Genomic DNA, 18,399 nt, shown 5'->3' with positions numbered 1-18,399 from the left:
GTAAAGCACCCCAACATGAACTCAGCCATGTCTGCCACAGTGTTAGTTGGCATGACTCCTCTGGCCCCACCGGAAAGTTCAATCTCCATTTCCTCCTCATCCTCCATGTCTACCCATCCGCGCTGCAACAATGGGACGATTCGAAGTTGCCCGGAAGCCTCCTGTATCACCATCACATCATCGGACAACTCTTCTTCCTCCTCCTCCTCCTCCTCCATTAAACGCAGTGAAGCGGACAGATGTGTGGACCTACTCTCCAGCTGTGACGGATCGGATGCTATCCCTAACTCCTCTGTGTGATCTGAGTTATCCCTGATGTCAATCAGGGATTCTCTCAGAACACACAAGAGCGGGATTGTAAGGCTCACCATCGCATCCTCAGAGCTCACCCTCCTTGTGGACTCCTCAAAGACCCGTAGGATGTCACAAAGGTCTCTCATCCATGGCCACTCATGGATGTGAAACTGAGGCAGCTGACTTTGTGGCACCCTAGGGTTTTGTAGCTGGTATTCCATCAAAGGTCTCTGCTGCTCAACCACTCTATTCAACATCTGAAACGTTGAGTTCCAGCGTGTGGGGACGTCGCACAAAAGCCGGTGTTGTGGCACATGCAGGCGTTGCTGGAGAGATTTTAAGCTAGCAGCGGCTACTGTCGACTTGCGAAAGTGGGCGCACATGCGCCGCACTTTCACCAGTAGCTCTGGAACATTGGGGTAGCTCTTTAGGAAACGTTGCACCACTAGGTTGAAGACGTGGGCCAGGCATGGAACATGTTGGAGTCCGGCAAGCTCCAGAGCTGCTACCAGGTTCCGGCCGTTATCACAAACGACCATGCCTGGGCCCAGGTGCAGCGGCTCAAACCATATTGCCGTCTCATCGAGGAGGGCATCCCTCACCTCGGAGGCAGTGTGCTGTCTGTCCCCCAAGCTGATCAGCTTCAGCACAGCCTGCTGACGTCTACCAACGCCAGTGCTGCAACGTTTCCAACTCGTAGCTGGGGTCAATCTAACAGCGGAGGAGGAGGCGGTGGCGGAGGAGGAGGCGGTAGAGGAGGAGGAGGAGGGGGGTGTTCTTCTCGTGTCCCTGCCAGGAATGTTAGGCGGGGAGACGAGGTACACCGGGCCAGTTTGGGAAGCAGTCCCAGCCTCAACTACATTCACCCAGTGTGCCGTCAGTGAAATGTAGCGTCCCTGTCCGCATGCACTTGTCCACGCGTCGGTGGTCAAGTGGACCTTTGTGCAAAGCGCGGAACTAAGGGCCCGCCTGATGTTGAGTGACACGTGCTGGTGCAAGGCGGGGACGGCACACCGGGAGAAGTAGTGACGGCTAGGGACGGCATAGCGAGGTGCCGCAGTTGCCATCAGGTCCAGGAAGGCGGGAGTTTCAACAAGCCGGAACGCCAACATCTCCTGGGCCAGCAGTTTAGCGATGTTGGCGTTCAAGGCTTGCGCGTGTGGGTGGTTAGCAGTGTATTTCTGCCGCCGCTCCAATGTCTGAGAGATGGTGGGTTGTTGTAAAGAAACGCCTGATGGTGCCTTTGATGGTGCAGGAGAAGGAGATAAGACAGGACCAGGGGAGGATGAGGTAGAAGTCAACAAAGTGGCGGAGGCAGATGAAGTGGTGTCCTGGCTCATCCTCTGGAGTGCATCGCCAGCACAGTCAGCAGTGGCAGTGGCAGAGGCAGAGGCAGTGGCAGAGGCAGTGGCAGTGGCGTGAACGGCAGGCGGCCTTTGTCCTGCCGTTGCTGCCTGCCACTGATTCCAGTGCTTGGATTCCAAATGACGGCGCATTGAAGTGGTGGACAGGTTGCTCTTCTCAGAGCCCCTAATCAATTTCGAGAGGCAAATTGTGCAGACAACACTATATCTGTCCTCGGCGCATTCCTTGAAAAAACTCCACACCTTCGAGAAACGTGCCCTCGAGGTGGGAGTTTTTCGGGGCTGGGTACGAACTGGAAGATCTTGGGAGATTCCGGGTGTGGCCTGGCTTCGCCTAAGCTGCTGACCTCTGCCTCTGCCTCTAGCTACCCTTTTTGGTGCTGCACCTGCCTCAACATCCACACTACTTTCCCCGCTTGACATCCCCCCTGTCCAGGTCGGGTCAGTGTCCTCATCATCCACCACTTCCTCTTCCAACTCCTGTCTCATCTCCTCCTCCCGCACAATGCGCCGGTCAACTGGATGCCCTGACGGCAACTGCGTCACATCATCGTCGATGAGGGTGGGTTGCTGGTCATCCACCACCAAATCGAACGGAGATGGAGGAGACTCTAGTGTTTGAGCATCTGGACACAGATGCTCCTCTGTTAGGTTCGTGGAATCGTGACGTGGAGAGGCAGGTTGAGGGACAATGAAAGGAGCGGAGAACAGCTCTGGGGAGCAGGGACAGTTTGGGTTATTGTTCTGTAAAGCTTCGGAATTTTGGGAGGAAGGAAGACAAGACTGTTGGGTAATAGGAGGAGAGGAGGCAGAGTCTGACTGGCTGCTGGACAATGTGCTGTAAGCGTTCTCTGACAGCCATTGCAAGACCTGTTCCTGGTTCTCGGGCCTACTAAGGTTTGTACCCTGCAGTTTAGTTAATGTGGCAAGCAACCCTGGCACTGTGGAGTGGCGCAATGCTTGCTGCCCCACAGGAGTAGGCACGGGACGCCCTGTGGCTTCACTGCTACCTTGCTCCCCAGAACCATTCCCCCGACCTCGCCCACGGCCTCGTCCACGTCCCTTTCCGGGAGCCTTGCGCATTTTGAATTCCTAGTTAGAAATTGGCACTGTATACCAGTAGTAAAAATTGTGGGTGCACGTAACCCCAATATATTCTTTGAATTCCCAGTCAGACACTGGCACTATATGGCAGTAGCAAGAAATGAGGGTATTTGTATTCCCAATATATTCTTTGAATTCCCAGTCAGACAATGGCACTGTATACCAGTAGTAAAAATTGTGGGTGCACGTAACCACAATATATTCTTTGAATTACCAGTCAGAAACTGGCACTATATGGCAGTAGCAAGAAATGAGGGTATTTATAACCCCAATATATTCTTTGAATTCCCAGTCAGACAATGGCACTGTATACCAGTAGTAAAAATTGTGGGTGCACGTAACCCCAATATATTCTTTGAATTACCAGTCAGAAACTGGCACTATATGGCAGTAGCAAGAAATGAGGGTATTTGTATTCCCAATATATTCTTTGAATTCCCAGTCAGACACTGGCACTATATGGCAGTAGCAAGAAATGAGGGTATTTGTATTCCCAATATATTCTTTGAATTCCCAGTCAGACAATGGCACTGTATACCAGTAGTAAAAATTGTGGGTGCACGTAACCCCAATATATTCTTTGAATTCCCAGTCAGACACTGGCACTATATGGCAGTAGCAAGAAATGAGGGTATTTGTATTCCCAATATATTCTTTGAATTCCCAGTCAGACAATGGCACTGTATACCAGTAGTAAAAATTGTGGGTGCACGTAACCCCAATATATTCTTTGAATTCCCAGTCAGACACTGGCACTATATGGCAGTAGCAAGAAATGAGGGTATTTGTATTCCCAATATATTCTTTGAATTCCCAGTCAGACAATGGCACTGTATACCAGTAGTAAAAATTGTGGGTGCACGTAACCCCAATATATTCTTTGAATTCCCAGTCAGACACTGGCACTATATGGCAGTAGCAAGAAATGAGGGTATTTGTATTCCCAATATATTCTTTGAATTCCCAGTCAGACAATGGCACTGTATACCAGTAGTAAAAATTGTGGGTGCACGTAACCCCAATATATTCTTTGAATTCCCAGTCAGACACTGGCACTATATGGCAGTAGCAAGAAATGAGGGTATTTGTATTCCCAATATATTCTTTGAATTCCCAGTCAGACAATGGCACTGTATACCAGTAGTAAAAATTGTGGGTGCACGTAACCCCAATATATTCTTTGAATTCCCAGTCAGACACTGGCACTATATGGCAGTAGCAAGAAATGAGGGTATTTGTATTCCCAATATATTCTTTGAATTCCCAGTCAGACAATGGCACTGTATACCAGTAGTAAAAATTGTGGGTGCACGTAACCCCAATATATTCTTTGAATTCCCAGTCAGACACTGGCACTATATGGCAGTAGCAAGAAATGAGGGTATTTGTATTCCCAATATATTCTTTGAATTCCCAGTCAGACAATGGCACTGTATACCAGTAGTAAAAATTGTGGGTGCACGTAACCCCAATATATTCTTTGAATTCCCAGTCAGACACTGGCACTATATGGCAGTAGCAAGAAATGAGGGTATTTGTATTCCCAATATATTCTTTGAATTCCCAGTCAGACAATGGCACTGTATACCAGTAGTAAAAATTGTGGGTGCACGTAACCCCAATATATTCTTTGAATTACCAGTCAGAAACTGGCACTATATGGCAGTAGCAAGAAATGAGGGTATTTATAACCCCAATATATTCTTTGAATTCCCAGTCAGACAATGGCACTGTATACCAGTAGTAAAAATTGTGGGTGCACGTAACCCCAATATATTCTTTGAATTACCAGTCAGAAACTGGCACTATATGGCAGTAGCAAGAAATGAGGGTATTTGTATTCCCAATATATTCTTTGAATTCCCAGTCAGACACTGGCACTATATGGCAGTAGCAAGAAATGAGGGTATTTGTATTCCCAATATATTCTTTGAATTCCCAGTCAGACAATGGCACTGTATACCAGTAGTAAAAATTGTGGGTGCACGTAACCCCAATATATTCTTTGAATTCCCAGTCAGACACTGGCACTATATGGCAGTAGCAAGAAATGAGGGTATTTGTATTCCCAATATATTCTTTGAATTCCCAGTCAGACAATGGCACTGTATACCAGTAGTAAAAATTGTGGGTGCACGTAACCCCAATATATTCTTTGAATTCCCAGTCAGACACTGGCACTATATGGCAGTAGCAAGAAATGAGGGTATTTGTATTCCCAATATATTCTTTGAATTCCCAGTCAGACAATGGCACTGTATACCAGTAGTAAAAATTGTGGGTGCACGTAACCCCAATATATTCTTTGAATTCCCAGTCAGACACTGGCACTATATGGCAGTAGCAAGAAATGAGGGTATTTGTATTCCCAATATATTCTTTGAATTCCCAGTCAGACAATGGCACTGTATACCAGTAGTAAAAATTGTGGGTGCACGTAACCCCAATATATTCTTTGAATTCCCAGTCAGACACTGGCACTATATGGCAGTAGCAAGAAATGAGGGTATTTGTATTCCCAATATATTCTTTGAATTCCCAGTCAGACAATGGCACTGTATACCAGTAGTAAAAATTGTGGGTGCACGTAACCCCAATATATTCTTTGAATTCCCAGTCAGACACTGGCACTATATGGCAGTAGCAAGAAATGAGGGTATTTGTATTCCCAATATATTCTTTGAATTCCCAGTCAGACAATGGCACTGTATACCAGTAGTAAAAATTGTGGGTGCACGTAACCCCAATATATTCTTTGAATTCCCAGTCAGACACTGGCACTATATGGCAGTAGCAAGAAATGAGGGTATTTGTATTCCCAATATATTCTTTGAATTCCCAGTCAGACAATGGCACTGTATACCAGTAGTAAAAATTGTGGGTGCACGTAACCCCAATATATTCTTTGAATTCCCAGTCAGACACTGGCACTATATGGCAGTAGCAAGAAATGAGGGTATTTGTATTCCCAATATATTCTTTGAATTCCCAGTCAGACAATGGCACTGTATACCAGTAGTAAAAATTGTGGGTGCACGTAACCACAATATATTCTTTGAATTACCAGTCAGAAACTGGCACTATATGGCAGTAGCAAGAAATGAGGGTATTTATAACCCCAATATATTCTTTGAATTCCCAGTCAGACAATGGCACTGTATACCAGTAGTAAAAATTGTGGGTGCGCGTAACCCCAATATATTCTTTGAATTACCAGTCAGAAACTGGCACTATATGGCAGTAGCAAGAAATGAGGGTATTTATAACCCCAATATATTCTTTGAATTCCCAGTCAGACAATGGCACTGTATACCAGTAGTAAAAATTGTGGGTGCACGTAACCCCAATATATTCTTTGAATTACCAGTCAGAAACTGGCACTATATGGCAGTAGCAAGAAATGAGGGTATTTGTATTCCCAATATATTCTTTGAATTCCCAGTCAGACACTGGCACTATATGGCAGTAGCAAGAAATGAGGGTATTTGTATTCCCAATATATTCTTTGAATTCCCAGTCAGACAATGGCACTGTATACCAGTAGTAAAAATTGTGGGTGCACGTAACCCCAATATATTCTTTGAATTCCCAGTCAGACACTGGCACTATATGGCAGTAGCAAGAAATGAGGGTATTTGTATTCCCAATATATTCTTTGAATTCCCAGTCAGACAATGGCACTGTATACCAGTAGTAAAAATTGTGGGTGCACGTAACCCCAATATATTCTTTGAATTCCCAGTCAGACACTGGCACTATATGGCAGTAGCAAGAAATGAGGGTATTTGTATTCCCAATATATTCTTTGAATTCCCAGTCAGACAATGGCACTGTATACCAGTAGTAAAAATTGTGGGTGCACGTAACCCCAATATATTCTTTGAATTCCCAGTCAGACACTGGCACTATATGGCAGTAGCAAGAAATGAGGGTATTTGTATTCCCAATATATTCTTTGAATTCCCAGTCAGACAATGGCACTGTATACCAGTAGTAAAAATTGTGGGTGCACGTAACCACAATATATTCTTTGAATTACCAGTCAGAAACTGGCACTATATGGCAGTAGCAAGAAATGAGGGTATTTATAACCCCAATATATTCTTTGAATTCCCAGTCAGACAATGGCACTGTATACCAGTAGTAAAAATTGTGGGTGCACGTAACCCCAATATATTCTTTGAATTACCAGTCAGAAACTGGCACTATATGGCAGTAGCAAGAAATGAGGGTATTTATAACCCCAATATATTCTTTGAATTCCCAGTCAGACAATGGCACTGTATACCAGTAGTAAAAATTGTGGGTGCACGTAACCCCAATATATTCTTTGAATTACCAGTCAGAAACTGGCACTATATGGCAGTAGCAAGAAATGAGGGTATTTGTATTCCCAATATATTCTTTGAATTCCCAGTCAGACACTGGCACTATATGGCAGTAGCAAGAAATGAGGGTATTTGTATTCCCAATATATTCTTTGAATTCCCAGTCAGACAATGGCACTGTATACCAGTAGTAAAAATTGTGGGTGCACGTAACCCCAATATATTCTTTGAATTCCCAGTCAGACACTGGCACTATATGGCAGTAGCAAGAAATGAGGGTATTTGTATTCCCAATATATTCTTTGAATTCCCAGTCAGACAATGGCACTGTATACCAGTAGTAAAAATTGTGGGTGCACGTAACCCCAATATATTCTTTGAATTCCCAGTCAGACACTGGCACTATATGGCAGTAGCAAGAAATGAGGGTATTTGTATTCCCAATATATTCTTTGAATTCCCAGTCAGACAATGGCACTGTATACCAGTAGTAAAAATTGTGGGTGCACGTAACCACAATATATTCTTTGAATTACCAGTCAGAAACTGGCACTATATGGCAGTAGCAAGAAATGAGGGTATTTATAACCCCAATATATTCTTTGAATTCCCAGTCAGACAATGGCACTGTATACCAGTAGTAAAAATTGTGGGTGCGCGTAACCCCAATATATTCTTTGAATTACCAGTCAGAAACTGGCACTATATGGCAGTAGCAAGAAATGAGGGTATTTATAACCCCAATATATTCTTTGAATTCCCAGTCAGACAATGGCACTGTATACCAGTAGTAAAAATTGTGGGTGCACGTAACCCCAATATATTCTTTGAATTACCAGTCAGAAACTGGCACTATATGGCAGTAGCAAGAAATGAGGGTATTTGTATTCCCAATATATTCTTTGAATTCCCAGTCAGACACTGGCACTGTATACCAGTAGTAAAAATTGTGGGTGCACGTAACCCCAATATATTCTTTGAATTCCCAGTCAGACACTGGCACTATATGGCAGTAGCAAGAAATGAGGGTATTTGTATTCCCAATATATTCTTTGAATTCCCAGTCAGACACTGGCACTATATGGCAGTAGCAAGAAATGAGGGTATTTGTATTCCCAATATATTCTTTGAATTCCCAGTCAGACAATGGCACTGTATACCAGTAGTAAAAATTGTGGGTGCACGTAACCCCAATATATTCTTTGAATTCCCAGTCAGACACTGGCACTATATGGCAGTAGCAAGAAATGAGGGTATTTGTATTCCCAATATATTCTTTGAATTCCCAGTCAGACAATGGCACTGTATACCAGTAGTAAAAATTGTGGGTGCACGTAACCCCAATATATTCTTTGAATTCCCAGTCAGACACTGGCACTATATGGCAGTAGCAAGAAATGAGGGTATTTGTATTCCCAATATATTCTTTGAATTCCCAGTCAGACAATGGCACTGTATACCAGTAGTAAAAATTGTGGGTGCACGTAACCCCAATATATTCTTTGAATTCCCAGTCAGACACTGGCACTATATGGCAGTAGCAAGAAATGAGGGTATTTGTATTCCCAATATATTCTTTGAATTCCCAGTCAGACAATGGCACTGTATACCAGTAGTAAAAATTGTGGGTGCACGTAACCCCAATATATTCTTTGAATTCCCAGTCAGACACTGGCACTATATGGCAGTAGCAAGAAATGAGGGTATTTGTATTCCCAATATATTCTTTGAATTCCCAGTCAGACAATGGCACTGTATACCAGTAGTAAAAATTGTGGGTGCACGTAACCCCAATATATTCTTTGAATTCCCAGTCAGACACTGGCACTATATGGCAGTAGCAAGAAATGAGGGTATTTGTATTCCCAATATATTCTTTGAATTCCCAGTCAGACAATGGCACTGTATACCAGTAGTAAAAATTGTGGGTGCACGTAACCCCAATATATTCTTTGAATTCCCAGTCAGACACTGGCACTATATGGCAGTAGCAAGAAATGAGGGTATTTGTATTCCCAATATATTCTTTGAATTCCCAGTCAGACAATGGCACTGTATACCAGTAGTAAAAATTGTGGGTGCATGTAACCCCAATATATTCTTTGAATTCCCAGTCAGACACTGGCACTATATGGCAGTAGCAAGAAATGAGGGTATTTGTATTCCCAATATATTCTTTGAATTCCCAGTCAGACAATGGCACTGTATACCAGTAGTAAAAATAGTGGGTGTATATAGCCCCAATTCTATTGCTAGGGGACTTGCAGGGTATTTCTGGGGTGAAGGTGGGGGGGCACACCGTTGGAACGGGTATCGGGGTATATATCGGGTATACGGGAATACACTGACAGTGTATTCCATTCAGGATCCTGGGAAAGCTGGGTTGCGGCGATTGAGCCCGTCAGTGCCACTTTACACTGACAAGCTTCTCCCTGGAATTTAGCTCTTATAAGAGCTGTTGGTTGTCTTCTCCTTCCTATCCTAGCCTGTCCCTGCCTACCCAGAATCTAAGCCCTAGCTAGCTGGACGGAAACCTCCGTCCTCGGTGAATTGCAAGCTCAGAATGACGCGAACCTGGGCGGCGCTGTTCTTTTAAATTAGAGGTCACATGTTTTCGGCAGCCAATGGGTTTTGCCTACTTTTCTCAACGTCACCGGTGTCGTAGTTCCTGTCCCACCTACCCTGCGCTGTTATTGGAGCAAAAAAGGCGCCAGGGAAGGTGGGAGGGGAATCGAGTAATGGCGCACTTTACCACGTGGTGTTCGATTCGATTCGAACATGCCGAACAGCCTAATATCCGATCGAACATGAGTTCGATAGAACACTGTTCGCTCATCTCTAATCCTGTGTATAGATCATCAGTATGAAACATGCATTAGGGAAGGGAAAACCCCTGTAAACGTCTACATGGGGACTTAAGGTTGTTGTGACCCAACTTGGATTGCAGATTAATTTACCATACTCAGTATAGGTCATCAATATCTGGTCATACCTGGGCCCCCCACATGTCAGCTGCTGAAAGTGGCAGCAATACTTGGGGGAGTTTTGATTCTACTTCTTAGGCCCGTGAAGTTACATTCATTCATCACTCATCCGGTTTGCATCTCAGTCCCATTCAAGTGAATGGGGCTGAGCTGCAATACCAAGTACTTCCCGTATGCAATGTACAGCACTGTGCTTGGTATTGGCTACAGCGCTTGCTCTAAATCCGTGGTCTCTTAAAGTAGCTGATTTGTGGGGTCCCAGGTGTTGAGTCCCTATTGTCAAAGGAAATAGTAACATTCAGTTGTCAACCTCCTAAGGTTCCAGGAAGATTAACAGAAAAACAGCGCAGTGTTTATTACACAAGACGGCTGCCATGACATCATGGAGTTCCAGCTGTGAAGCGCGGTCCATGTTCAGGCCAGTACATCTATCACACACAATGAGGTTTCATGGTTGAAACTAAAGGTAAACTAGGGCTAGGACTTAACGGCGATTTTGGTCGCAACTGCCATTGTGTGACCAACGATTTCTGGGTAGCATTGCGACTCCTTCACTCATGTTATTGAAATGAGTTACATGATGACCCTGAAGGGGCCACCACTGCAAATTAGCAAAAAGTCGAGCAACGTTCAACTTGAAGTCACAGTTGGGCACAGCAAGGGTCATGGTGCATCTCAATTCACTAATATGCGTAAAGGAGTCGCAAACTGACTTGGCGACCTGGGTCATGAACAAAATCGATATGTAGCATTAGCCTAAGTCCTGGTTCACATCTGCATTTGGTATTCTTTTCGGGTAGTCCGCTTGGGGACCCCCCGAACAGAATACCGAACACATTGGCCAGCGGTGAGTTTATGAAAACACATGGACCCCATAGACTATAATGGGGTCTGTGTGTTTTCCGTGCTGTGTCCGCACGAGTCATGCGGAGAGGAAAGTAGTACATGAAGTACTTTTCTCTGCACATGTTTGGTGCGGACAGCGCGCTGAAAACACATGGACCCCACTATAGACTATGGGGTCCATGTGCTCTCATAAGCTTACCGCTTGTCAATGCGCTCAGTATTCCGTTTGGGGGACCCCAAGCAGACTCCCTGAATGGAATACAGAACGCAGATGTGAACCAGGCATACATGTCTTCTTAAAGAGGACCTTTCACCATCTGGGGCACATGCGGTTTAATACACCATTAGAAAGCCAACTATCGGCTTTCCCGTTCTCTGCCCCCACCGCTGTGAGGAAGGGCGTTCCTGACTGAAATGCCCTTCTGACGTTGAAGAGCTACGGTATCAGCACCGATAGCTCTTCACCGGGGGCACAGAACATGAAAGCCTACAGTCAGCGCACTGTCGGCTTTCTAACGGTATATAAAACCGCATGTGCCCCAGGAGGTGAAAGGTCCTCTTTAAATTTTCATAGTTGAGAGTTTGCTACAATTGTATCCAGTCTAAACAATCCTCTATGCCATAAACACAGCAGCTCAAATCTCTCTCCTGCTGACACTTTGATACAATGTATCAGGGGCGGGTAGATGTACAAACCTGGAGTTCAAGGCTGGATTGTCTAGACTGGATACAATTATAACAAACCCTCAGCTACTTGATGTCAAATTGCAAACAGAGATCTTGAATGTGACTAGGAATATGAGAGAGTAGCAGAACTTTATGATACAAGAACTTAGCTTTATTTACAAAAAAAACGGACAATCCATTTAGCAGGAAACACAGGACTATACCATTATGAAACTGGGTAGAGATGAGGGTTTGTGCTCCCATGTGGTTCAGTGCACAGGCAGCTGCCATGCTTTTTGCAGTGCATGCTGTTATTGACTTTCACATGGGCAGGGTTTAGGGAGGAGACCAAGCTTAACTCATTGTTGGGAGGCGGCGTGGCAAGCCCACGTAGACCAATAACAACCGCATCCAAATAGCCTTTTCCTTCTGGTAGAGCAGCTTCAGGCCTCCAGCTGCTGTCAGCTCAGACGGTATGTGAACCCCAGGCTGAGGACATAGTCTATATAAGAAGATTATTAATGGGAGGCCCCAGTGTTTAACTGGAAACGTCGCCTCCTTCTGAGGAACTCTGGAAAAGTTAAGAAATAAAGTTCATTCCTTGCACAGCGTTGACACCCCGGGTGCTGGAGAGTGCAACACGTAAGATAATGTCCTGTCTGTACTGTGCAGCTGTAGGTTTTGGACCCTGGGGAAATCTCATGGAGTGCATTGTTAAGCGTAGCAGAGCGGTACAGGTTTAATATCCATGCAATACTGTTTGTAACGTGTAAGCTCATTGGACAAAGCAAGTTTGAATATTACAGGGCGCTGCAGGGACTTGCTGCACCCGTTGTGGAGGAGATTTGTGGGTGCGCTGAAGGCTAGGGCGAAGTGTTGCACCAAGTTTGCATGAAAAAAGTTTGTGTATGTCTGTGGTGTGGCATTGTGACATGTGGCAGGAAATCAAGCCTGTTGAATTTTGGTCACAGGCAACTTATTCACTATAGATTTCACTGGAGATTGCATGCGGCTGTGACTTGCCTATGACAACAGTTGCGTGACACATAATGCTATATAGGTGTGTGAGTGACTGAAGGGGGCGCCACTATCTTGCAACTCAGATCCCACTTTCCTTGATTTATTGATTAGTACCATATGACTATTATTTGAGTGCTGTATATAATATTTGGCCACCATTTAACTTAAGACCAGACTTGGATCTACTTACGGGTTGGCAGCACTACTGAGTCCCCCTACCTGGTGATACATGGCCTTAATTCTATTTTATTGCTGCGGCGTCTTCACTACTTACCAAGCACAGTACTATACCTTGTTTAGTGACCACGGTTAGTATTGTAGCTTAGCCCCATTCATTTGAATGGGACTGAGCTGCAGCATGGCCATGTGACTGATTGGCATGATGCCACTGGTCTGAAAAGAGAAAGTGAAGAATAACATTGCAGTCCAGGAGACCCCAGCCTTGAGGAATGGTAAAACTGCATACTCATGAGGGTAGTAGGAGATCCAAACCTACGAATTACAACATGATGATAAGTTTCTGCGATCTTTCACCGCCCAACATACAAATTCTCTTTGTACTCCTAGTCTTCGCTCACACCACTGGTGATACGTTCTGCTCAGCCATCACTGGATATTAGTGTCTGCTCAGTTGAGCTTATGGGATTTGTCGCTGCGTTTTGACAGTTTTATATTTGTGTATTTGGTGGTGAAAGCCTGATGGGAAACCAGCGGCCGAGATTAGGATTGACATCATAGTCGAAAGTGTCGGACCAAAGTACTAGAGGATCCTTGGTGGGTCCTAACCAGTATTGGATTAAGTTTGTTTGGGCCTACCTAATAAAATGATTCTGAAGATCAATCTCTGACAGCCCCTACATAAAAAAGGACCATAGTACCCTTCAAATTTGGGTGTCTTCACGCTGGTCCATTATTGTGTTAGAGCCTGGGCCTACTGGAGGAACCTCTCATATACTGGTGGACTGACACTGGCACTAACAGAGTAATGGTGCAGCAGAGGACACCCAAATTTGAATAGTACGATGGTCTACTTCCTTGGGGTTGTTGAAGGGTAGATCCCAGTATAATTTTTATCTGGTGGATCCAAGGAACCTCAGTCCAAAGCTGGTTTAGTTGCTGCACCATGTGACAAAATGTCTTTGTTTTAGCTAAATTAATTAAATAGCTAGAAGGGGCCCATAGGAGGGGTATGCCCACAGTACCCCAGACTTACAAATGCTGCATATATACACCATTGTATGGCATGAGTAATATTTGGGGTTTGGAGCCACAATGACTTACTCGTGTTGTATCGTTCTTTGTTATCGAAGTGTAGCTATGGGAGTGCAGAGGTTGCAGAGCTACAGGTGATATGGCACCTGGCAGGGCCCCAAAAGTCCTTTGGCACATAAAATATTCCACTATCCTAAATAGACCATGGTAGGCAGGTGTCTCATTACAGATTTTGCATTGGGGCCCTAAAGCTGCAAGTTCCGCCTGTGTATGATATGCAGGTGAAAATGGTGAGGTGTTATTGTGAAGGAGGGAGGATCCTGTCACACCCCCGAAACATCTCCTTCCAAACAGTGAACACATGCAGACCTAGTGATAAGGATCAGTGAACCTGCATGCATTAGACAGAGGACATACTGAGCAAATATTTTGCTTGGGCCAGTCCATCCTTTCTGTGCTTTCTGTGTTTGTATTCAGATCTTCATACATTGACATCCAAATGAGAATGTGCTGGGCTAGTGCAGTTGTACAGCAGCCAATCTGAACAAGCCGAGCTGCAGTGCAAAGCATAAGGTAAGGCATATATATTTTTAGGGCTAGACCTCAGTTTTTATGCTATGTGAGCCCAGTTTAGGCATACAAACCAGCATAACTGGGCTGTGATAGAAGACTTAAGGGTTAAGGAGCAGATTGGTTGTTATTACAGAAGAAAGGAGAGGAGCAGATGGAATGTGCCAGGGTCATGTGACTATGCCCAGGGGCAAATATTACGGTTGATCGTATGTTTCATCTGTACTATTATTCCACAATCACAGGGTCAATGCTAACGAGGGCTTGGCCTTGATGAGATGTCCTACAAGATGCTGAAGGACATCATAGACTAGCTCTCTGTACAAGCAATGCTTAACATCTTGCAAAGTTTTGTTGAGTTTGTGATGGACTTGACCGTGTGTTCCAGGTGACCATGAAATACCTGAGCAGAACGGTACATTTGGCCACCAGAGCTGGCTACAGATATGTCTACCGAGGTCTTAGCACTGCCACTGGTCCCACAACGGAGAAAAGTGTCCCGTATGCCACAATTCTGAAGGAAGAAGGTTCTGCTACCAAGGGTCCAACCAAGCCATTGCCAAAATCTGCAGATGTGGTAGTCATTGGTGGGGGCAGCTTGGGATGCCAAACCACTTACCACTTAGCCAAGATGGGCATGAAGAATGTTGTACTTCTGGAAAGAGATCGCCTGACCTCTGGGACAACATGGCACACAGCAGGTAAGTTGGACATCAACAGTACCATATTGTACCTGAAATCTACATACTGGCTTGGTGTTATTTGAGGGCCATGTCAATTTGGCAAATTGTCACATATCTGGCTACCATTCTGTAAGTCTCCCTGATACTCCAGGATGTGCTACCTATTGAGATTGCTAACTGGATGATGATTTTGGTTCTCTTCTGTATGCTATGGGATCTGGAAATAGGCATTATGAGGGTAGATTATGGGAATCTTGTTGCAGTGCCCACCTTTAATTCCCATATTAAAGTCTACATTCGCCTTTTCCAACCCTTCTGATTTTTGGAGGACCATTATTATCTTAGAGCCTGGACCCACTTGAGGATCATCTGGTACACTGATGGGCTAGTCCGACAATGATTAGGCCTTATGTACTTGGCACAGCGCCTATAGAACAGCACATAGAGTCCTTATGGTTTTATACTATGGAGCCATAGACACTTTGTGTGCCAGAAGAACCCTCTGGGTCCATAGACGGCTAAAGTTGCCATGGTTTAAAATGCAGAAATCTGTTATATGGCTCTTAGCACCATGCCAAGGAGTCTAAAAATGCTGCAGGTACCAAACAGGCCATATGGACATTTGGATAAAAAAAAAACATTGTTCTGGAGTACACAAGAGGACTGTGTGGCCTTAAGCTTAATGAGTATCTTGACCTGATGTATGATCTGTGACTTAACTCACTTTCTAGGGCTTTTGTGGCAGCTGCGGCCCAGTGATGTGGAGGTGGAACTGTTGGCTCATACCCGTAATGTGGTCAGCCAGGACCTGGAGAAGGAGACAGGACTGCACACTGGATGGATAGAGAATGGGGGTCTCTTCATTGCTTCCAACAAGCAGCGTCTGGATGAGTATAAAAGGCTCATGTCTGTAAGAGCAGTGTAATATTGTGTGTACAGTAGTCACTTTTGTATGTCTCTGCCGATCCAGAACGTTCCATAATCCAGAACCCATCAGACCCTATGGTGCTTATTCTGTTTTCAACAGTCCCATTAACCCCTATATCCTATTCTCTGGCCAGGGACTTGGGACTCTTGTTCTTGGCTTTGGGAAGAGTCTCAGAGATCATACCCTTCACCGATCTTAAGAACAGGGGGTCTTTCATCCTCCATGTCAGTAGCACGCTGGGCACGTATGTGTACTGTTTTTCCATTCAAAGTCTATGACTGAGATACCAAGAACTGCCATGGAGGATCCTCATCAATCCCATAGACTTTGGAGTGGTAGTGTACCTGTGTGACAACTGCAAATAGGGGACTCAAGACCCCCATTCTTGCAATCTTTTGTGTATCCAGTCCTATCAGGCTTCCATAATATTTTCCATGAACTATTTAGTCATTTGTAAGAAATGTTGCTTTATTCACAGCTTTGCCTTTTTTTTTTTTTTTTTTTTTTGACAGCTGGGAAAAGTTTATGGTGTTGAGTCGTATGTCCTGTCTCCGGCTGAGACCAAGGATTTATATCCACTCATGAACGTGGACGATCTCTATGGCACCCTCTACGTTCCTAAAGATGGCACTATGGACCCTGCTGGGACTTGTACCACATTAGTGAGAGCGTCTACTGCCAGGGGGGCTCAGGTAACCTCAACTCATCGCCATTGGAGATATGAGGTGCTTTTTGATAGTCCATATACTGTAGAGCTGCTTAGTGCATGTCTATATAGAGACATTATAATGTGAGGCATAGCAAGAAAACTATTAGTGACCACCGGCGTGACCTTGTTCAGTGTGGCAGGGAAGAGCAGGCAAATAGTGGTGGATGGTGACAAGGTTTCACATATAGAATTTTTTTTTTTTTTTCTGTCCTTGTTTTCATTTTGCTTAAATGGTGGACTGTTCCTAGCTTCCTGGATGTGACTCATAATAAATGTCACTTTTTGTTCCACAGGTCATTGAGAATTGTCCTGTCACCGGCATCAAAGTAAAGACTGATGACTTTGGGATCCAGAGGGTTGTGGCTGTGGAAACGGAGTATGGCACTGTGCAGACCCCCTGTGTGGTGAACTGTGCAGGTTAAGACATATGTCTGAATCATGTACATAGACAGAATTTCTCCGTTCTATCTATGTTATGTCTATCTATCTATATCTATCTTCCTGAAATATAAATACATTTTTCAGTTTTATTATCTTCTCCTCCTGTAGGTGTCTGGGCCAGGACTCTTGGACAGATGGCTGGTGTGAATGTTCCCCTGATAGCAATGCACCATGCCTACGTGGTCACTGAACGGATAGAGGGAATCCAGGTCTGGTGCATTACTCAGTTTGCGGTATTTTTTATCGTGTCCTACTTCTGTGTATCCGCTGTCATTATGTTTACATTTGGCAACAAGACACGTCAATTATGTTAAAATATTGGATCACTATTAAATAGGTCACACCACCATAATGGAGTGCACAGTCTGCACCCATATGTCATCCCCACAATGCATTGGCCTGAACTTTGATTAAAAAAATGCGGTCCCCATTGTGTACACCAAGGAAGGTGAAGATCTCATCATGTCAGGTATAGGGAAGGTCAAGGCTTAGTACTAGTAACTGCCCCCTCCTTCCACTGACCTCTATGTTTCTGAAGATACATGCAATCCCTTTAATCCATATTGAATCTCTCAGCCTCACTTGTAAGGCAAAGCTGCAGAAAATGTTCAAAATATAATAATATTAAAGTGACTGTGCAAGATTACAGAAAGATGGATATTTTTTTTCCAAGAACAGCATCACACCTTACAGTTTAGCATCAGTCACTTCAATGGAGGTGAGCTGCTATTCCAGACATAACTCACAGGTGTGGCATTGTTTCTACAGATTTTCAGTTCCACAAATGACCATTAGAGGCACTGTATCCAACAGTTTATATTCTACACCAGATATCACTGGACATGTATAGAAAAAAACATTGTACCATAAAAACAAACTATTTGTCTGCTTTGTTGTCTGTGGACATAGTAGGTCCAGTCCAACATGGCAGCATCCCTTATTTTATTAGGTGCTGAGAACCTGTTTTCTCTTCAGGTTGTGAGCAAACAATTCAAGTATCTTGGGAAGCAGATGGGGCAAACAAGCTCCTTGGCGAGTGGTCGATTTTTGTTTACGCCCCTGAGGACCTTATTACACGGAATAGATCACATTTTGAATAGGGATCTGGCCCATTAAAAAATTTCCTCTGGTTTTAGCCATCAAACTATATCCGAAGATATCATTGTAAGCCGATGGCTGGTCAGGTAATGGAGGGGGTGTACATCTCACCCAGACTACTAAGGTGGGTGAGATGAGAAAACTCCAGAAGG

At 44.4% G+C, this 18,399-nt stretch overlaps 1 protein-coding gene across 2 annotated transcripts in view; it reads left to right on the top strand.

Annotated features, from left to right (window-relative positions):
* The first annotated feature begins 11,929 nt into the window (after nucleotides 1–11,929).
* The window catches only part of SARDH (sarcosine dehydrogenase), a 59,232-nt gene continuing 52,762 nt past the window's right edge, over nucleotides 11,930–18,399 (top strand). Inside the window, exons 1-6 of one of the 2 annotated variants that reach the window (XM_075259647.1) lie at nucleotides 11,930–12,059; nucleotides 14,777–15,089; nucleotides 15,803–15,981; nucleotides 16,512–16,691; nucleotides 17,002–17,125; nucleotides 17,258–17,358. In XM_075259647.1, the coding sequence (XP_075115748.1) occupies nucleotides 14,783–15,089; nucleotides 15,803–15,981; nucleotides 16,512–16,691; nucleotides 17,002–17,125; nucleotides 17,258–17,358 (891 nt within the window). In that variant the 5' untranslated portion in view covers nucleotides 11,930–12,059; nucleotides 14,777–14,782. The other variant, XM_075259648.1, reaches the window with a different exon arrangement.

The sequence above is a fragment of the Leptodactylus fuscus genome, chromosome 11 (assembly GCF_031893055.1).
Source record: "Leptodactylus fuscus isolate aLepFus1 chromosome 11, aLepFus1.hap2, whole genome shotgun sequence".
Classification (NCBI taxonomy): domain Eukaryota; kingdom Metazoa; phylum Chordata; class Amphibia; order Anura; family Leptodactylidae; genus Leptodactylus; species Leptodactylus fuscus.
This window is presented reverse-complemented; position numbering and strand designations above follow the sequence as displayed.